This window comes from Tachyglossus aculeatus, chromosome 10 (assembly GCF_015852505.1).
Source record: "Tachyglossus aculeatus isolate mTacAcu1 chromosome 10, mTacAcu1.pri, whole genome shotgun sequence".
In the NCBI taxonomy this organism is placed as follows: Eukaryota; Metazoa; Chordata; class Mammalia; order Monotremata; family Tachyglossidae; genus Tachyglossus; species Tachyglossus aculeatus.
This window is the reverse complement of record NC_052075.1, coordinates 2,190,049-2,212,965: the sequence shown is the minus strand read 5'-3', so window position 1 is coordinate 2,212,965 and position 22,917 is coordinate 2,190,049. Positions and strand designations below refer to the sequence as shown.

Genomic DNA, 22,917 nt, shown 5'->3' with positions numbered 1-22,917 from the left:
ACAAGTACCATCATCATCATTTTTATTGCTCAAAGTGGCAATCTCGCTGATGGTATTCGGTCCGTGCTTACTCTGTGCCAGGCACTGTACTAAGCACTGGGGTGGAAACAAGGTAATCGGGTTGGACACAGCCCCTGTCCCATACTGGGCTCAAAGTCTTAACCCCCATTTTACAGATGAGGGAACCGAGGCACAGGGCTTGGTTAGATGGATACAGCACGGGTCTGAGAGCCAAAATCATCATCATCAATCGCATTTATTGAGCGTTTACTGTGTGCAGAGCACTGTACTAAGCGCTTGGGAAGTACAAGTTGGCAACATATAGAGACGGTCCCTACCCAACAGCGGGCTCACAGTCTAAAAGAAAATAGCAGAAATTCCTTTAATATACGAAGCCCCCTCATACCGGTTAGCCCTCCCCGTATTCCCAGGTTGTCTATAACAATAATGGCATTTATTAAGCGCTTACTATATGCAAAGCACTGTTCTAAGCGCTGGGGGGATACAAGGTCATGAGGTTGTCCCACGTGGGGCTCACAGTCTTCATCCCCATTTTACAGACGAGGGAACTGAGGCACAAAGAAGTTAAGCGACTTGCCCGAAGTCACACAGCTGACAGGTGGCGGAGCCGGGATTTGAACCCATGACCTCTGACTCCAAAGCCCGGGCTCTTTTCCACTGAGCCACGCTGCTTCTCAAAAGGACCCGGGTTCTAATCCCGGCACCCCCACATGCCTGCTGTGTGACCTCGGGAAGGTCGCTTCATTTCTCTGGGCCTCAGTTACCTCATCCGTAATATGGGGATTAAAAATGTGAGCCCAATGTGGGACAGGGACTGTGTCCAACCTGATTTCCTCGTATCTCACCCAGCGCTTAAAACAGTTCTTGGTGCTTAACAAGTACCATAATTGTTACAAGAGAAGCAGCGTGGCTCAGTGGAAAGAGCCCGGGCTTGGGAGTCAATGGTCATGAGTTCGAATCCCGGCTCCGCCGCTCATCAGCTGTGTGACCTTGGGCAAGCCAGTTAACTTCTCTGTGCCTCAGTTCCCTCATCTGTCAAATGGGGATTAAAACCGTGAGCCCCACGTGGGGCAACCTGATCACCTTGTATCCCTCCAGCGCTTAGGACAGTGCTTCACACATTGTAAGCGCTTAAAAAATACCATTATTATTATTATTGTTGTTATTTTGGATCCCACAGATCTGCCTGGAGGTGATTCCATATCTTTTAGCACCCTGGTCCATATATTCTACCGACAATTGCAAAAGAAGAGCAACCATTACACAGAAATTCAAGTTTACACAGTTGCACACCCACACCTCAGCTCTCTAACCCAGATAGCCTTGGGCAATAAAGAAAATCGGCCTTCTTTACTCCTTCCTAGAATAAATTGTTACATGCCCTATTTATTTACTTATTTATTCTACTTGCACCTATCTATTCTATTTATTTTATTTTGTTAGTATGTTTGGTTTTGTTCTCTGTCTCCCCCTTTTAGACTGTGAGCCCACTGTTGGGTAGGGACTGTCTCTGTATGTTGCCAACTTGGACTTCCCGAGCGCTTAGTACAGTGCTCTGCACATAGTAAGCGCTCAATAAATACGATTGATGATGATGATGAGTAAGTGCTCAATAAATACGATTGACTGATTGATGGGACACTCCGCAGCGTGGAAAGCCACGGGTCTGAGAGAGAGAGGCTCCCTCTCTGCCACTGGCCTACTGTTTGAGACGGGGGAAGTTCCCGAACCTTTCGGGGGCCTCGGTTTCCTCACCTCTAAAATGGGAATGATATTAAATCAGTGAACGGATGTTGAAGCGGACCGGAAAAACAGGCACTTCGCAGTGCTCTGCACACAGTAAGCGCTCAATAAATACGATTGATTGATCCGTGGCCTCGCTATCCGAGCCCATTGCGTGTGGAACCAGAATGTTCCTTATCCCACTCAGAACTCAACTATGAAAAGGGGGTACCACTGATTTCTACTACTACCGCCACTGAGAAATGGGCTTCTTCTCCCTGTTGAAAAGCCTCGGCTTAACTGAGAAGCAGCGTGGCTCAGTGGAAGGAGCCCGGGCTTTGGAGTCGGAGGTCATGGGTTCCAATCCCGACTCCGCCGTCAGCTGTGTGACTATGGGCAAGTCACTTCACTTCTCCGGGCCTCAGTTCCCTCATCTGTAAAATGGGGATCAAGACCGTGAGCCCCGCGTGGGACAACCTGATCACCTTGTAACCTCCCCTGCATTTAGAATCAATCGTATTTATTGAGCACTTACTGTGTGCAGAGCACTGTACTAAGCGCTTGGGAAGTACAAGTTGGCAACGTATAGAGACGGTTCCTACCCAACAGTGGGCTCACAGTCTAGAATAGTGCTTCGCACATAGTAAGCGCTTAATAATTGCCATCATCATCATTATTATTAACTGGAAACCATTCCAACAAGACACAGAGCCATCGAATACCTTCGGGGCCTCAAGGATCACAGACGAATTGATGTTGTTGACGGGTCCGGAGAATCGGGACTTTTCTTCGATGCTGTGGGAGGGAGTCCCGGAGGAATTACCTTCCTCTTGATCTTCTCCCTGGAAAGGCAGACTGTTGTGAGCGTCTTTTTGCGGTCAACAGCTATGAGCTCGCTGTGGGCAGGGAATGTGTCTATTTAGTGCTATGCTGTAATCAATCAATCAGTCGCATTTATTGAGCGCTTACTGCGTGCAGAGCACTGTACTAAGCGCTTGGGAAGGACAAGTTGGCAACATATAGAGACAGTCCCTACCCAACAGTGGGCTCACAGTCTAGAAGGGGGAGACAGAGAACAAAACCAAACATACTAACAAAATAAAATCAATAGAATAGATATGTACAAGTAAAATAGAGTAATAAATATGTACAAACATATATCCATATATACAGGTGCTGTGGGGAAGGGAAGGAGGTAAGGTGAGGGGGATGAGAGGGGGATGAGGGGGAGAGGAAGGAAGGGGCTCAGTCTGGGAAGGCCTCCTGGAGGAGGTGAGCTCTCAGTAGGGCCTTGAGGGGAGGAAGAGGGCTAGCTTGGCAGATGGGCAGAGGGATTGGGGGCATTCCCCTTTTAGACTGTCAGCCCACTGCTGGGTAGGGACCGTCTCTATATGTTGCCAATTTGTACTTCCCAAGTGCTTAGTACAGTGCTCTGCACATAGTAAGCGCTCAATAAATACGATTGATGATGATGATTCCAGGCCCGGGGGATGACATGGGCCGGGGGTCGATGGCGGGACAGGCAAGAGCGAGGTACGGGGAGGAGATTAGCGGCGGAGGAGTGGAGGGTGCGGGCTGCGATGGAGGAGAGAAGGGAGGTGAGGTAGGAGGGGGCGAGGGGATGGAGAGCCTGGAAGCCCAGGGTGAGGAGTTTCTGCCTGATGCGCAGATTGATTGGGAGCCACTGGAGATTTTTGAGATTTCGTACTCTCCGGAGTGCTTGGCACCGTTCCCTGCACACCGCGAGTGCTCAATAAATACGACCGAATGACGACTGAATAGACGGCGGGAGGGAAAACGGGCACGCAAACTGGCCCTTACCACCAGAGGCTTGCAGATGCCAAGGCGAACGGTGCCCGGGGCCACGGTTTTCAACACGTCCACGGCTCGGGCCAGAGTGGCCCCGTCCAGGCTCTCGTCGTTGACGAAGACCAGGCGGTCTCCCGGCAGCAGCTGCCCGCCGCGCTCCGCTACCCCGTTGGCCACCAAGGAGCGGATCACGATGACCGTCCGGGTCGGATCTAAGGGGTCCTGGAAGGGGAACCACGGGAGACGTTCGGGGGAGAAGTCGCAACGGGAAAAGCCCCCCAAGAAGTCTCGGAAAACCCCGAGACCCCTCCCGACGCCGACGACGGGAGGCCGATGGAGCCTCTCGCCCGACTTCCATCCACCTTCAGACACGGCCCCCCGGTACGTGACAGTAAGCCCACTGTTGGGTCTCTATACGCTGCCAACTTGTCCTTCCCAAGCGCTTAGTACAGTGCTCTGCACACAGTAAGCGCTCAATAAATCCGACTGAATAATAACGATGACGGTATTCTTACGAACTTACTGTGTGCCATCATCATCATCATCATCAATCGTATTTATTGAGCGCTTGCTATGTGCAGAGCACTGTACTAAGCGCTTGGGAAGTACAAATTGGCAACATCTAGAGACAGTCCCTACCCAACAGTGGGCTCACAGTCTAAAAGGGGGAGACGGAGAACAAAACCAAACGTACTAACAAAATAAAATAAATAGAATAGATATGTACAAGTAGAATAAATAAATAAATGGAGCAATAAATATGTACAAACATATATCCATATATACAGGTGCTGTGGGGAAGGGAAGGAGGTAAGATGGGGGGGATGGAGAGGGGGACGAGGGGGAGAGGAAGGAAGGGGCTGACAAATTCTTAAATGACCAAAATAATGCTTAAAGGGACGTGGGGCCACAACAATAATAATAATAATAGTAATAATGATGGTATTTGTTAAGCGCCTACAGTGCCAGGCACCGTACTAAGCGCTGGGGTGCATGCACGCAAATCGAGTTGGCTGCAGTGTGTACTTCCCAAGCGCTTAGTACAGTGCTCTGCACACAGTAAGCGCTCGATAGATACGATTGAATGGATGAATGAATGAATGTGGGGCTCACGGTCTTAATCCCCGTTTTACAGGTGGGCTAACTGAGGCACAGAGAAGTTAAGTGACTCGCCCGAAGTCACACAGCTGACAAGTGGCCTTGTCAGTGACAGGCTGATAATCTTCATCCCCGTTTTACAGATGAGGTAAAGGGGAAGCAGCTTACCTAAGACCACATAGAAGACGAGTGGCAGAGTCAAGATTAGAACCCATGTCCTCCTGACTCAAATCAATCAATCAATCAATCATATTTATTGAGCGCTTACTGTGTGCAGAGCACTGTACTAAGCGCTTGGGAAGTGACTCAAAGGCTCGTGCTCTATCAACCGAGCGAAGCAGCACAGCCTAGTGAAAAGAGCTCGGGTCCGAGAGTCAGAGGACCTGGGTTCTAACCTTGCCTCTGCCACTCGTCTGCTGCGTGGCCTTAGGTAAACCACTTCTCTGTGCCTCAGTTGCCTCTTCTGTAAATTGGGGGTTCAAAACCCCTTCTCCCACCTACTTACATTATGACCCTCAAGTGGGATGGGGACCGTGTCCGACCTGATTATCTTCTATCGACCCAGTGCTTAGCAAAGCACAGTAAGTGCTTAATAAGTAAGTAAGTAGTAAGTGCTTAGAGAAGCAGCGTGGCTCTGTGGAAAGACTTGTACTTCCCAAAGCGCTTAGTACAGTGCTCTGCACACAGTAAGCGCTCAATAAATACGATTGATGATGATGACGATGACCGAATCGCGTCCGCCCGCTCTCATCTCCTGGGGTCAGGGCCCCGGGCTCCGTTTCATAAGCGTCGTGCGGGGTTTTGACCCGGACGGGCCAGATCCCGGTTAAATCCTTGATCGATGCTTTGAAACGGAGGCGAGATGGCAGGCTACAGTGCCAGAGGTTGGGGGTTCTAATCCCACCCTGGAGTGGTTCTCGCCCGTCCCGCCATCGACCCCCGGCCCACGTCCTCCCCCGGGCCTGGAATGCCCCCAATCCCTCTGCCCATCCGCCAAGCTCGCTCTCTTCCTCCCTTCAAGGCCCTACTGAGAGCTCACCTCCTCCAGGAGGCCTTCCCACACTGAGCCCCTTCCTTCCTCTCCCCCTCGTCCCCCTCTCCATCCCCCCCATCCTACCTCCTTCCCTTCCCCACAGCACCTGTATATATGTTTGTACATATTTATTACTCTATTTTACTTGTACATATCTATTCCATTAATTTTATTTTGTTAGTAGGTTTGGTTTTGTTCTCTATCTCCCCCTTTTAGACTGTAAGCCCACTGTTGGATAGGGACTGTCTCTAGATGTTGCCAACTTGTACTTCCCAAGCGCTTAGTACAGTGCTCTGCACACAGTAAGTGCTCAATAAATATGATTGATTGATTGGTGGCTATGAGAAATTCAAGTTTTTTATTTATTTTACTTGTACATATCTATTCCATTTATTTTATTTTGTTAGTATGTTCGGTTTTGTTCTCTGTCTCCCCCCTTTTAGACTGTGAGCCCACTGTTGGGTAGGGACTGTCTCTATATGTTGCCAATTTGTACTTCCCAAGCGCTTAGTACAGTGCTCTGCACACAGTAAGTGCTCAATAAATACGATTGATTGATTGGTGGCTATGAGAAATTCAAGTTTTTTATTTATTTTACTTGTACGTATCTATTCTATTTATTTTATTTTGTCAGTATGTTTGGTTTTGTTCTCTGTCTCCCCCTTCTAGACTGTGAGCCCACTGTTGGGTAGGGACCGTCTCTATATGCTGCCAACTTGTACTTCCCAAGTGCTTAGTACAGTGCTCTGCACACAGTAAGCACTCAATAAATACGATTGATTGATTGGTGGCTATGAGAAATTCAAGTTTTTTATTTATTTTACTTATACGTATCTATTCCATTTATTTGATTTTGTTCTCTGTCTCCCCCTTTTAGACTGTGAGCCCACTGTTGGGTAGGGACTGTATATGTTGCCAACTTGTACTTCCCAAGCGCTTAGTACAGTGCTCTGCACACAGTAAGCGCTCAATAAATACAATTGATTGATTGGTGGCTATGAGAAATTCAAGTTTTTTATTTATTTTACTTGTACATATCTATTCTATTTATTTTGTTAGTATGTTTGGTTTTGTTGTCTGTCTCCCTCTTTTAGACTGTGAGCCCGCTTTTGGGTAGGGACTGTCTCTGTATGTTGCCACCTTGGACTTCCCAAGCACTTAGTACAGTGCTCTGCACACAGTAAGCGCTCAATAAATACGATTGATTGATTGGTGGCTATGAGAAATTCAAGTTTTTTATTTATTTTACTTGTACATATCTATTCCATTTATTTTATTTTGTTAGTATGTTTGGTTTTATTCTCTTTCTCCCCCTTTTAGACTGTGAGCCCACTGTTGGGTAGGGACTGTCTCTAGATGTTGCCAACTTGGACTTCCCAGGCGCTTAGTACAGTGCTCTGCACACAGTAAGCGCTCAATAAATACAATTGATTGATTGATTATAATAATAATAATAATAATGGTGGCACTTATTTCCTCGATCAATGCTTTGATTAATAATAATAATAATAATGGTGGCATTTATTAAGCGCTTACTATGTGCAAAGCACTGTTCTAAGCACTGGGGAGGTGACAAGGTGTTCACATGCTTTGTTTTGTTGTCCGTCTCCCCCTTCTAGACGGTGAGCCTGCTGTTGGGTAGGGACTGTCTCTATATGTTGCCAACTTGGACTCCCCAAGCGCTTAGTCCAGTGCTCTGCACACACTAAGCGCTCAATAAATACGACTGAATGAACGAGTGAATCAAAGGCGATCAGGTCGTCCCACGGGGAGGGGCTCACAATCTTTAATCCCCATTTTCCAGAGGAGGTAACTGAGGCCCGAAGAAGTGAAGCGACTTGCCCCAAGTCACACAGCTGACAATTGGATTTGAACCCATGACCTCCGGCTTGCCCCAAATCACACAGCTGATAACGGGTGGAGCCGGGATTCGAACCCATGACCTCCGACTCCCAAGCCCGGGCTCTTTCCACTGAGCCACGCTGCTTCCACAGCTTCATCCGTTCATATTTATTGAGCAGTTACTGTGTGCAGAGCACCGGACTAAGCGCTTGGGAAGTCCAAGTTGGCACCATATAGAGCCCAACAGCGGGCTCACGGTCCACATGTCTGCTGTGTGACCTTGGGCAAGTCATTTCACTTCTCTGAGCCTCAGTTCCCTCATCTGTAAAATGGGGATGAAGACTGTGAGCCCCACGTGGGGCAACCTGATCATCTTGTATCCCTCCTGGTGCTTAGAACAGTGCTTTGCACATAGTAAGCGCTTCACAAATGCCATCATTATTATTATTATTACAAGTTGGCAACATATTCATTCATTCAATCGTATTTATTGAGCGCTTACTGCGTGCAGAGCACTGTACTAAGCGCTTGGGAAGTCCAAGCTGGCAACATATGGAGACGGTCCCTACCCAACAGTGGGCTCCCAGTCCCATCCCCACCCCACCCCTCAGACACAAGCTCTCAGCCACTTCTCACCGGCCCTACCACGAACCAAATAGCCGCGGAGGTGATCTGCACATAGTAAGCGCTTAATCAATCAATCAATCAATCAATCAATCGTATTTATTGAGCGCTTACTATGTGCACAGCACTGTACTAAGCGCTTGGGAACTACAGATTGGCAACACATAGAGACAGTCCCTACCCAACAGTGGGCTCACAGTCTAAAAGGGGGAGGCAATAATGCCCTGATTATTATTATTATTATTATTATTATTAAAAGGAGGAAAAGATATTCGTTTTTAAATGGTGATAAAGCAAGGAGAGAAAGGTCTCCCCGTGGTTTCCAATGACACTGGGGCTTTCAAGTAGAGGGAGCCATTGCATAGGCGGAGAGCAGGGGGGATCAAAAAAGCGCGCGACGGAGATTCAGTCCAAGCCGTTCCAGGAAGGAGCCGTCTATTTATAATAATAATAATAATAATAATAATAATAATAATTATTATTATTATAATGGCATTTATTAAGCACTTACTATGTGCCAAGCACTGTTCTAAGCGCTGGGGAGGTTACAAGGCGATCGGGTTGTCCCACATAGGGCTCACAGTCTTCATCCCCATTTGACAGATGAGGTCACTGAGGCCCAGAGAAGTGAAGTGACTTGCCCAAAGTCACACAGCTTATGGTTTAGAGGGGGAGACAGATATTAATATAAATAAATTATAAATATATACATAATAATATTAATGGCATTTATTAAGTGCTTACTATGTGCAAAACACTCTTCTAATAATAATAATAATGATGGCATTTATTAAGCACTTACTATGTGCCAAGCACTGTTCTAAGCGCTGGGGAGGTTACAAGGCGATTGGGTTGTCCCACATAGGGCTCACAGTCTTCATCCCCATTTGACAGATGAGGTCACTGAGGCCCACAGAAATGAAGTGACTTGCCCAAAGTCACACAGCTTATGGTTTAGAGGGGGAGACAGATATTAATATGAATAAATTATAAATATATACATAATAATATTAATGGCATTTATTAAGTGCTTACTATGTGCAAAACACTCTTCTAATAATAATAATAATGATGGCATTTATTAAGCACTTACTATGTGCCAAGCACTGTTCTAAGTGCTGGGGAGGTTACAAGGCGATCGGGTTGTCCCACATAGGGCTCACAGTCTTCATCCCCATTTGACAGACGAGGTCACTGAGGCCCACAGAAGTGAAGTGACTTGCCCAAAGTCACACAGCTTATGGTTTAGAGGGGGAGACAGATATTAATATAAATAAATTATAAATATATACATAATAATATTAATGGCATTTATTAAGTGCTTACTATGTGCAAAACACTCTTCTAATAGTAATAATAATGATGGCATTTATTAAGCACTTACTATGTGCAAAGCACTGTTCTAAGCGCTGGGGAGGTTACAAGGCGATCGGGTTGTCCCACATAGGGCTCACAGTCTTCATCCCCATTTGACAGACGAGGTCACTGAGGCCCAGAGAAGTGAAGTGACTTGCCCAAAGTCACACAGCTTATGGTTTAGAGGGGGAGACAGATATTAATATAAATAAATTATAAATATATACATAATAATATTAATGGCATTTATTAAGTGCTTACTATGTGCAAAACACTCTTCTGATAATAATAATAATGATGGCATTTATTAAGCACTTACTATGTGCCAAGCGCTGTTCTAAGCGCTGGGGAAGTTACAAGCTGATCGGGTTGTCCCACATAGGGCTCACAGTCTTCATCCCCATTTTACAGATGAGGTAACTGAGGCCCAGAGAAGTGAAGTGACTTGCCCGAAGTCACACAGCTGACAATTGGCAGAGCAGGGATTTGAACCCATGACCTCTGACTCCAAAGCCGGTGCTCTTTCCACTGAGCCACGCTGCTTCTCTAAGCAGCCATGAATCATAGCAAGCGCTTAACAAAGACCATCATCATTATTATTATCATCATTATTATCACCTATATATATGTATATATGTTTGTACATATTTATTACTCTATTTTATTTTGTTAGTATGTTTGGTTTGTTCTGTGTCTCCCCCTTTTAGACTGTGAGCCCACTGTTGGGTAGGGACTGTCTCTAGATGTTGCCAATTTGTACTTCCCAAGCGCTTAGTACAGTGCTCTGCACATAGTAAGCGCTCAATAAATACGATTGATGATGATGATGATGATGAATCACAAAGCACTTCGCATTCTGAAATATGAAACCACTACATTTTCAGCTTGACGCGGTAATAACCTCCACGATTATCTCTTTAATTGAAGATGTCAGTTTGGGACAAAAGGCTTTGGAACGCATCCTTTTTCAGGGAAGGGGAAAAAAAAAATCCGTCCAAGGAGAAGCAGCGGGGCTCAGTGGAAGGGCCCGGGCTTGGGAGTCAGAGGTCATGGGTTCCAATCCCGGCTCGGCCGACTGTCAGCTGTGTGACTTTGGGCCAGTCACTTCACTCCTCTGGGCCTCGGTTCCCTCACCTGTAAAATGGGGATGAGGACCGTGAGCCCGCTGTGGGACAACCTGATCACCTTGTAACCTCCCCAGAGGTTAGAACAGTGCTTTGTACATAGGAAGCGCTTAATAAATGCCATTATTATTATTATCATTCTATCTGCCCAACATATACAGTGCTTTGTACACAGGAAGTGCTTAATAAATGCCACTATTATTATTATTATTATTCTATCTGCCCAACATATACAGTGCTTTGTACATAGGAAGCGCTTAATAAATGCCATTATTATTATTATTATTCTATCTGCCCAACATATACAGTGCTTTGTACATAGGAAGCGCTTAATAAATGCCATTATTATTATTATTATTCTATCTGCCCAACATATACAGTGCTTTGTACATAGGAAGCGCTTAATAAATGTCATTATTATTATTATTATTCTATCTGCCCAACATATACAGTGCTTTGTACATAGGAAGCGCTTAATAAATGCCATTATTATTATTATTATTCTATCTGCCCAACATATACAGTGCTTTGTACATAGGAAGCGCTTAATAAATGCCATTATTATTATTATTATTCTATCTGCCCAACATATACAGTGCTTTGTACATAATAAGTGCTTAATAAATGCCATTATTATTATTATTATTATTCTATCTGCTCAACATATACCCACATGGGACAACCTAATCACCTTATATCCTCCCCAGTGCTTAGAACAGTGCTTTGCACATAGTAAGCACTTAACAAATGCCATCATCATCATTATTACTATTATTCTATCTGCCCACCATATACAGTGCTTTGTACATAGTAAGCACTTAATAAATGCCATTATTATTATTATTATTATATCTGCTCAACATATACCCACATGGGACAACCTAATCACCTTATATCCTCCCCAGCGCTTAGAACAGTGCTTTGCACATAGTAAGCACTTAACAAATGCCATCATCATCATTATTACTATTATTCTATCTGCCCACCATATACAGTGCTTTGTACATAGTAAGCACTTAATAAATGCCATTATTATTATTATTATTATATCTGCTCAACATATACCCACATGGGACAAACTAATCACCTTATATCCTCCCCAGCGCTTAGAACAGTGCTTTGCACATAGTAAGCACTTAACAAATGCCATCATCATTATTATTATTCTATCTGCCCACAATATACAGTGCTTTGTACATAGTAAGCGCTTAATAAATGCCATTACTATTATTATTCTATCTGCTCAACATATACCCACATGGGACAACCTAATCACCTTATATCCTCCCCAGCACTTAGAACAGTGCTTTGCACATAGTAAGCACTTAACAAATGCCATCATTATTATTATTACTATTCTATCTGCCCACCATATACAGTGCTTTGTACATAGTAAGCGCTTAATAAATGCCATTATTATTATTATTATTCTATCTGCTCAACATATACCCACATGGGACAACCTAATCACCTTATATCCTCCCCAGCGCTTAGAACAGTGCTTTGCACATAGTAAGCACTTAACAAATGCCATCATCATCATTATTATTATTATTATTATTATATACCGCCACCAAAACGCGGCTGAGGCCCTTCCACATTCAGGTTGGAGGCCAGGCTTTAGGATTCTTAGAGAAATTCACCCCTGCTCATAATAATAATAATAATAATGTTGGTATTTGTTAAGCGCTTACTATGTGCAAGGCACTGTTCTAAGCGCTGGGGTAGAGACAAGGTAATCAGGTTGTCCCACGTGGGGCTCACAGTCTTCATCCCCATTTTCCAGATGAGGGAACTGAGGCCCAGAGAAGTGACTTGCCCAAAGTCGCACAGCTGACAAGCGGCAGAGCCGGGATTTGAACCCACGACCTCTGGCTCCAAAGCCCGAGCTCTTTCCACTGAGCCCCGCGCTTATTCAAGTTATGCCATCAGTGATTTATAATCTGCCTTACTTTGGGTGAACATTTTGGACCATCTTAGCTTGCTGCAAAAAAAAATATACAAATATGCATCCCAAGCAATGCCCCTTTATGCTATGAGATGAATTACTGGAATGCTTTTGCTCATGTCAATAAATTCCCAATCGATAGAAAAATGACAAAATGCAATGTGACGGAATTATATTCAATCCTTTTAATCCACTGCCGTATAGCTGTTTTTTTTTTTATGATTCTGCCCAAAGAAGATTCAGGAAAGTCAGAGGTCATCATCATCAATCGTATTTATTGAGTGCTTACTATGTGCAGAGCACTGTACTAAGCGCTTGGGAAGTACAAGTTGGCAACATCTAGAGACAGTCCCTACCCAACAGTGGGCTCACAGTCTAAAAGGGGGAGACAGAGAACAAAACCAAACGTACTAACAAAATAAAATAAATAGAATAGATATGTACAAGTAAAATAAATAAATAAATAAAGTAATAAATATGTACAAACATATATACATATATACAGGTATGGGTTCAAATTCCGGCTCCGCCAATTGTCAGCTGGGTGACTTCGGGCAAGTCACTTCCCTTCTCTGGGCCTCAGTTCCCTCATCTGGAAAATGGGGATTAAAAACTGTGAGCCCCCCGTGGGACCACCTGATCACCTTGTAATCTCCCCAGCGCTTAGAACAGTGCTTGGCACATAGTAAGCGCTTAAGAAATACCATTATTATTATTATATCTCAGCCCGAGTGAGGTAAATTGAATTCCACCTTGGATTTTTGAAGGCTTTGGGTGAACCCGGGTGGCCGGGGGAAGTCAGGGAAGAGAAGCCGGCCTCGGGAGAGACTTTCCAATCCTTTGGGAGGAAATTCCCTTCACTTAATTCCTGCAGCTTCACTAGGATCCTGGGAGTAGGGATTTTAATCACAGTTAGACATTAGTGTGAAAAGCGTGACACAATAGAGAAGCAGCGTGGCTCGGTGGAAAGAGCCCGGGCTTTGGAGTCGGAGGTCCTGGGTTCAAATCCCGGCTCCACCACTTGTCAGCTGTGTGATTTGGGGCACGTCACTTCACTTCTCTGGGCCTCAGTACCTCATCTATATGCTGCCGACTTGTACTTCCCAAGCGCTTAGTACCGTGCTCTGCGCACAGTAAGCGCTCAATAAATATTAATAATGATGGCATTTATTAAGCGCTTACTATGTGCAAAGCACTGTTCTAAGCGCTGGGGAGGTTACAAGGTGATCAGGTTGTCCCACGGGGGGGCTCACCGTCTTAACCCCCATTTTACAGATGAGGGAACTGAGGCCCAGAGAAGTGAAGTGACTTGCCCAAAGTCACACAGCTGACAATTAAATAATAATAATAATGATGGCATTTGTTAAGCATTTACTATGTGCAAAGCACTGTTCTAAGCGCTGGGGAGGTTACAAGGTGATCAGGTTCTCCCACTGGGGGCTCACCGTCTTAATCCCCATTTTACAGATGAGGGAACTGAGGCCCAGAGAAGTTAAGTGACTTGCCCAAAATCACACAGCTAATTAAATAATAATAATAATGATGGCATTTGTTAAGCGCTTACTATGTGCACAGAACTGTTCTAAGTGCTGGGGAGGTTACAAGTTGATCAGGTTCTCCCACGGGGGGCTCACAGTCTTAATCCCCATTTTACAGATGAGGGAATTGAGGCCCAGAGAAGTGAAGTGACTTGCCCAAAGTCACACAGCTGACAATTAAATCATAATAATGATGGCATTTGTTAAGTGCTTACTATGTGCAAAGCACTGTTCTAAGCGCTGGGGAGGTTACAAGGTGATCAGGTTCTCCCACGGGGGGCTCACCGTCTTAATCCCCATTTTACAGATGAGGGAACTGAGGCCCAGAGAAGTTAAGTGACTGGCCCAAAGTCACACAGCTGACAATTAAATAATAATAATAATGATGGCATTTGTTAAGCGCTTACTACGTGCACAGCACTGTTCTAAGCGCTGGGGGGGGATACAAGGTGATCCCATTGTCCCACGTGGGGCTCACAGTCTTAATCCCCGTTTTACAGATGAGGGAACTGAGGCTCAGAGAAGTTGACTTGCCCAAGGGCACACAGCAGACACGTTGGGGAGCCAGGATTCGAACCCATGGCCTCTGACTCCAAAGCCCGGGCTCTTCCCACTGAGCCACGCTGCTTCTCTTTTTTTTGACCCGCGGTCAGGGAAGGCAGCAGTAGATTTAGTAGTAGTAGTAGTAGCAGCAGTAGAGAAGCAGCGTGGCTCAGTGGAAAGAGACCGGGCTTTGGAGTCAGAGGCCATGGGTTCAAATTCCGGCTCTGCCACTCGTCAGCTGTGTGACTTTGGGCAAGTCACTTCACTTCTCTGGGCCTCAGTGACCTCATCTGGAAAATGGGGATGAAGACTGTGAGCCCCATGTGGGACAACCTGATCACCTTGCAACCTTCCCAGCGCTTAGAACAGTGCTTTGCACATAGTAAGCGCTTAATAAATGCCATTATTATTATTATTATCATTATTATTATTATTGTTATTTAGAGGCCCCAGAGCACGGCCGGTATTAATCACAACTTCGGCTGGGGGAGCGTCAGGGCAGAAATGGGAACTGCAAAAGAAAAACATCCCGGATCTTTTTGTCTTTCCCTTCTTTTGGCTCAAAGGGGAGAAAGAAGATAAATAAGTTCACGGCAGGCTACGTGGCAGGCCGAAACCACGGAGGAATATTTCGCCGGTTCGCCCAAGACGCAGCGGGGACGCGGTTGGAAAGTAAAATGAACTCGGTGACCTTGACTTGAAAAAAAACCCCCCCGCCATACAGGTTGGCGCAGATGGTGATTAATACCCGCAAGCACCTCGGCAATGGAAAAAGCAGATTAAATCGCCAGGGCCGATGTACAATATACGCGGGGACTCATTTCCTGTACATATCTATTCTGTTTATTTTATTTTGTTAGTATGTTTGGTTTTTGTTTTTTTATTTTTTGTCTCCCCCTTTTAGACTGTGAGCCCAATGTTGGGTAGGGACTGTCTCTATAGGTTGCCAATTTGGACTTCCCAAGCGCTTAGTACAGTGCTCTGCACATAGTAAGCGCTCAATAAATACGATTGATTGATTGATTTCAGAGAGGCCCCATTTAATAGTGGGGGGATTTAAGAGGGACCTATCTTAAATAAGACACCACGAGTCCCCCTCTCCATCCCCCCCCATCTTACCTCCTTCCCTTCCCCACAGCACCTGTATATATGTTTGTAGTTATTTATTACTCTATTTATTTTACTTGTCCATATCTATTCTATCTACTTTATTTTGTTAGCATGGTTGGTTTTGTTCTCTGTCTCCCCCTTTCAGACTGTGAGCCCACTGTTGGGTAGGGACTGTCTCTAGATGTTGCCAACTTGGACTTCCCAAGCGCTTAGTACAGTGCTCTGCACACAGTAAGCGCTCAATAAATACGATTGATTGATTGATTGATTTTATTTTGTTACTATGGTTTTGTTCTCTGTCTCCCCCTTTTAGACTGTGAGCCCACTGTTGGGTAGGGACTGTCTCTAGATGTTGCCAGCTTGGACTTCCCAAGCGCTTAGTACAGTGCTCTGCACACAGTAAGCGCTCAATAAATACGATTGATTGATTGATTGATTTTATTTTGTTAGTATGTTTGGTTTTGTTCTCTGTCTCCCCCTTTTAGACTGTGAGCCCACTGTTGGGTAGGGACTGTCTCTAAATGTTGCCAACTTGGACTTCCCAAGCGCTTAGTACAGTGCTCTGCACACAGTAAGCGCTCAATAAATACGATTGATGATGATGAGTCGTTAGAGATGGGTGAACAGCTGGGTTTTTGGCATTACTCCTGTCTCCCAAGTTGACTAAACTTCATTCCTCATGCTAATAATAATAATAATGGCATTTATTAAGCGATTACTATGTGCCAAGCACTGTTCTAAGCACTGGGGAGGTTACAAGGTGATCAGGTGGTCCCACGGGGGGCTCACAGTCTTCATCCCCATTTTACAGATGAGGGAACTGAGGCCCAGAGAAGTGAAGTGACTTGCCCAAAGTCACACAGCTGACAAGTGGCAGAGCCGGGATTTGAACCCACGACCTCTGACTCCAAAGCCTGTGCTCTTTCCACTGAGCCACACTGCTTCTCTAATAATAAATCAATCAATCGTATTTATTGAGCGCTTACTGTGTGCAGAGCACTGTACTAAGCGCTTGGAAAGTACAAGTTGGCAACACATAGAGACGGTCCCTACCCAACAGTGGGCTAATAATAATAATAAGAAGAAGAATGGCATTTATTAAGCACTTACTAATGATGATGGCATTTGTTAAGCGCTTTCTATGTGCAAAGCACTGTTCTAAGCGCTGGGGAGGTTACCAGGTGATCAGGTTGCCCCAAAGGGGGGCTCACAATTCATTCATTCATTCATTCAATCGTATTTATTATTAATAATAATAATAATAATGGCATTTATTAAGCGCTTACTATGTGCAAAGCACTGTTCTAAGCGCTGGGGAGGGTACAAGGTGATCAGGTTGTCCCACGGGGGGCTCACAGTCTTCATCCCCATTTGACAGATGAGGAAACTGGGGCCCAGAGAAGTGAAGTGACTTGCCCAAAGTCACCCAGCTGACAAGTGGCAGAGCCGGGATTTGAACCCATGACCTCTGACTCCAAAGCCCGGGCTCTTTCCACTGAGCCACGCTGCTTCTCAAGAAAGAGCCCGGGCCTGGGAATCAGAGGACCTGGGTTCTCATCCCGGCTCTGCCACTTGTCTGCTGTGTGACCTTGGGTCAGTCGTTGAACTGCTCTGTGCCTCAGTTACCTCAACTGGAATCAATCAGTCATATCTACTGAGCGCTTACTGTGTGCAGAGCACTGTACTAAGCGCTTGGGAAGTACAAGTTGGCAACATATAGAGACAGTCCCCAACTGTACTCCTTCCAATTTAAACTGTGAGCCCCATGTGGGACCTGAGGATCTCGTAGCAACCTGAGTGCTCAGCACAGGGCTTGTCACACAGTAAACACTGAAGAAGTACCACAATTACTGTGTTATATATATGTTTGTACGTATTTATTACTCTATTTTATTTGTACATATTTATTCTATTTATTTTATTTTGTTAATATGTTTCATTTTGTTCTCTGTCTCCCCCTTCTAGACTGTGAGCCCGCTGTTGGGTAGGGACCGGCTCTATACGTTGCCAACTTGTACTTCCCAAGCGCTCAGTACAGTGCTCTGCACACAGTAAGTGCTCAATAAATACGATCGAATGAATGAAAGAATTATTAATATCGATGGGGCAAAGAGGAGGTTCTGACGAGAAGAGAAGCAGCATGGCTCAGTGGAAAGAGCCCGGGCTTTGGAGTCAGAGGTCATGGGTTCAAATCCCGGCTCCGCCGATTGTGACTTTGGGTAAGTCACTTCACTTCTCTGGGCCTCAGCTCCCTCATCTGTAAAACGGGGATTAAGACCGTGAGCCCCTGGTGGGACAACCTGATCACCTTGTAACCTCCCCAGCGCTTAGAACAGTGCTTTGCACATAGTAAGCGCTTAATAAATGCCATCATTATTATTATTATTATTATTATTATATCCTGCCCCCACTCAAATAAGAGCCGCAGAATCTTCCGGGGAGGGGAGATTATTTGGGGAAATACCGAGCGTTTCGCTTTGTGGGCCAAAAACGCATCCGGAAGACCATTCTTAGGAAAGAAGGAAAGGCAGAACGGATGACAACTTCATCATCATCGTCAACATCATCAATCGTATTTATTGAGCGCTTACTGTGTGCAGAGCACTGTACTGAGCGCTTGGGAAGTCCAAGTTGGCAACATATAGAGACGGTCCTTACCCAACAGTGGGCTCACAGTCTAAAAGGGGGAGACAGAGAACAAAACCAAACATACTAACAAAATAAAATAAATAGAAAAGATATGTACAAGTAAAATAAATAAATAGAGTAACAAATATGCACAAACATATATACAGGTCTGTCTTGAAAGACAGACGTGGCCTCTTCTCTAGTTTTGGATCAAACCTTGGCCCAACCTTGCAAAAGCTATTTTCTCTCTTTTGGATTTATTACCTAATTATATATATGTTATATATGTTAAGTCCCCCTCTCCATCCCCCCCATCTTACCTCCTTCCCTTCCCCACAGCACCTGTATATATGTATATGTTTGTACATATTTATTACTCTATTTATTTTACTTGTCCATATCTATTCTATTTATTTTATTTTGTTAGTATGTTTGGTTTTGTTCTCTGTCTCCCCCTTTTAGACTGTGAGCCCACTGTTGGGTAGGGACTGTCTCTATGTGTTGCCGACTTGTACTTCCCAAGCGCTTAGTACAGTGCTCTGCACACAGTAAGCGCTCAATAAATACGATTGATGATGATGATAATTACTCACAGCAAGCGATTATTAATGCCAATTGATTATCTCGCCCGTCACCAAACTCCAAATTGCACTACCCTGTCATCCGAATGTCAGGAGTTGATGACATTTCTCCACTCCTCTGACAAACAGCGACAACGTGCTCTGCACAACACGGTGGTATTTTAAGATACGACTCTTTTCTCCCCCCTCTCGATTTTAGATGCAGGGAAGACTAAGCGCTGCTCCAAAATTTGACAGGCGCCAGTTGACCAGCGATTAATTTGACAGTTAACGACGGCCCAACTCCACATATAGACCAAGTACGCGGAGAGAGAGACGATTCTCTTTCCAAAATAAATAACGGTCTTCGGAAATGAGCCCTGGAGGGCGGAGGATCGCGCTTCATAAAAGGAGATCTTGGCGTTTCGGGATCTAAGGCGCGGCGGGTGATGTAATTAATATCACTGCAAAGTCCGGCCGAGGCCGTGGATGGGATTTTATTTGTACATATTTACTTTATTTTGTTGATATGTTTTGTTTTGTTGTCTGTCTCCCCCTTCTAGACTGTGAGCCCGCTGCTGGGTAGGGACCGTCTTTATATGTTGCCAACTTGTACTTCCCAAGCGCTTAGTATGGTGCTCTGCACACAGTAAGCGCTCAATAAATACGATTGAATCATCATCAATCGTATTTATTGAGCACTTACTATGTGCAGAGCACTGTACTAAGCGCTTGGGAAGTGCAAATTGGCAACATATAAATTGTATTGAATGAATCCTCCCCCTTACCTCCTTCCCCTCCCCACGGCACCTGTATATATGTTTGTATGTATTTATTACCCTATTTTGTTTGTACATATTTATTCTATTTATTTTGTTAATATGTTTTGTTTTGTTGTCTGTCTCCCCCTTCTAGACTGTGAGCCTGCTGTTGGTTAGGGACAGTCTCTATATGTTGTCAACTTGTCCTTCCCAAGCGCTTAGTCCAGTGCTCTGCACACAGTAAGCGCTCAATAAATACGATTGAATGAATCCTCCCCCTTACCTCCTTCCCCTCCCCACAGCACCTGTATATATGTTTGTATGTATTTATTACTCTATTTTGTTTGTACATATTTATTCTATTTATTTTATTAACATGTTTTGTTTTGTTGTCTGTCTCCCCCTTCTAGACTGTGAGCCCCCTGTTGGGTAGGGGCCGTCTTTATATGTTGCCAACTTGTACTTCCCAAGCGCTTAGTCCAGTGCTCTGCACACAGTAAGCGCTCAATAAATACAATTGAATGAATGAATGAATGAATGAGGCCGAAGTTCTGGTGAATTTTGTGCCTGGGGCTTTCCAGCGGGTCCGAATCTGTGAATCACTTCAGAGGGATCCGCTCGAGATTTCCCCCGAAGAGGGTAAATTCTGGCTCCATGTTTTCACTTGGGCACTTGTCCTTCCCAAGCGCTTAGTCCAGTGCTCTGCACACAGGAAGCGCTCAATAAATACGATTGATTGATTGACTGATTGAAGTGGTGGAGCCGGGATTTGGACCCCTGACCACTGACTCCAAATCAATCAATCAATCAATCAATCGTATTTATTGAGCGCTTACTATGTGCAGAGCACTGTACTAAGCGCTTATAAGCCCGGGCTCTTTCCACTGAGCCACACTGCTTCTGAAAACACTGCTGCTCCGGGGGGGCAGAATCCAGAGAGCTTTTGCAGAGCCCTGGAGTGCCCTCAGAACAGCGTGTAGCTGAAGGTGTTGGCTATTCTGAGTTTTAGAGAGTTTATGCGAATACCCCGGGAGAGGAGGACTCAATCTCTCTCCAACGTCTTCTCCATTCATTCATTCATTCAATCGTATTTATTGAGCGCTTACTGTGTGCAGAGCACTGGACTAAGCACTTGGGAAGCCCAAGTCGGCAACGTATAGAGACGGTCCCTACCCAACAGCGGGCTCACAGTCTCGAAGGGGGAGACAGACAACAGAACAAAACATATTAACGAAATAAAATAAATAGAATAAATATGTACAAGTAAAACAGAGTAATAAATCCGTACAAACATATATACATATATACAGGTGCTGTGGGGAAGGGAAGGAGGTAAGGCGGGGGGGACGGGGAGGAGGGGGAGTCATTCATTCATTCAATCAATCATATTTATTGAGCGCTTACTGTGTGCAGAGCACTGGACTAAGAGCTTGGGAAGTCCAAGTTGGCAACATTTAGAGACGGTCCCTACCCAACAGCAGGCTCACAGTCTCGAAGGGGGAGACAGAGAACAAAACCAAACATATTAACAAAATAAAATCAATAGAATAAATATGTACAAGTAAAATAGAGTAATAAATCCGTACAAACATATATACATATATACAGGTGCTGTGGGGAAGGGAAGGAGGTAAGGCGGGGGGGGACGGGGAGGAGGGGGAGTCATTCATTCATTCATTCAATCGTATTTATTGAGCGCTTACTGTGTGCAGAGCACTGTACTAAGCACTTGGGAAGTCCTAGTTGGCAACATATAGAGACGGTCCCTACCCAACAGCGGGCTCACAGTCTCGAAGGGGAGACAGACAACAAAACATATTAACAAAATAAAATAAATAGAATAAATATGTACAAGTAAAATAAATAGAGTAATAAATACGTACAAACATATATACATATATATAGGTGCTGTGGGGAAGGGAAGGCGGTAAGGCGGGGGGGGATGGGGAGGAGGGGGAGTCATTCATTCATTCAATCATATTTATTGAGCGCCCACTGTGTGCAGAGCACTGCACCAAGTGCCTGGGAAGCCCAAGTTGGCAACATATAGAGACGGTCCCTACCTACAGCGCTTAGAACAGTGCTTTGCACACAGTAAGCACTTAATGCCATTATCATCATCATCATCATCATCACCATCAACCGTGGGCTCACAGTCTAGAAGTCCTTTCCCCTCAGTCCATCAATGGTGTCTAGACTGTAAACTCGCTGTGGGCAGGGAATGTGTCTGCTTAGTATTATTTTGTGCTCCCCCAAGCATTTAATACAGTGCTCTGCCTACAGTAAGTGCTCAGTTACCTCGTCTGTAAAATGGGGATGAAGACCGTGAGCCCCCGTGTGGGACAGGGACTGTGTCCAACCCAATTACCCTGTATCTATTCCAGCGCTCAGGACGGTGCCTGGCACACAGTAGGCATTTAACAAATACCACAGTTATTATTATTATTATTAGAGTACTCTGCATGCAGTCGGGCGCTCAATAAATCACCAATCGTATTTATTGAGCGCTTACTTCGACTGTGGGCCCGAACCGGAAAGGAAGAATCAGAGGGACTCAGGTGTCCGCTGATCGCAGAGTGATTTCTTTCTCCCTCAGAGACTTGGGGGAATCGGAGGAGGTGGCTTTCATCCGTACCCCGTCTCAGGGGGTGGAAAGATGCTTCTGCACGCCGGGAGTTGGGAAATCAATCAATCAATCAATCGTATTTATTGAGCGCTTACTGTGTGCAGAGCACTGTACTAAGCGCTTGGGAAGTACAAACTGGCAACATATAGAGACGGTCCCTACCCAACAGTGGGCTCACAGTCTAGAAGGGGGAGACAGAGAACAAAATCAAACATACTAACAAAATAAAATAAATAGAATAGATATGCACAAGTAAGATAAATAAATAAATAGAGTAATAAATATGTACAAACGCAGGATTTGCTCAGCACAGGCCTTCAGGTACCTGGGAGGTGACGCTGGCTCTGCATTGCTACACTTGTCAGCAAAAATAACTAGCCCAGAATTTATCTGCAGTCAAGTTAAATCACACTGGCCAAATATGGAATTTAATGTTCTTGCATAATGCTCTAAGTATCTGTCTTTTAATCTGTTCCCAATTCATGCCTTATTGTATTAAAAAAAAAGAATTGATTTTTCCATCACTTAGCATTTTATGTGCTTTGATAGAGTACCTTTGGCTTTATTAAACCGC

General features: G+C 44.9%; 1 protein-coding gene across 1 annotated transcript in view; it reads right to left on the bottom strand.

The window, feature by feature from the left end:
- The window catches only part of PATJ (PATJ crumbs cell polarity complex component), a 254,691-nt gene that overhangs the window by 147,266 nt on the left and 84,508 nt on the right, over nt 1-22,917 (bottom strand). The window contains 2 exon segments of the mRNA XM_038752385.1: nt 2,466-2,585; nt 3,565-3,774. Of these exon segments, the coding sequence (XP_038608313.1) occupies nt 2,466-2,585; nt 3,565-3,774 (330 nt within the window).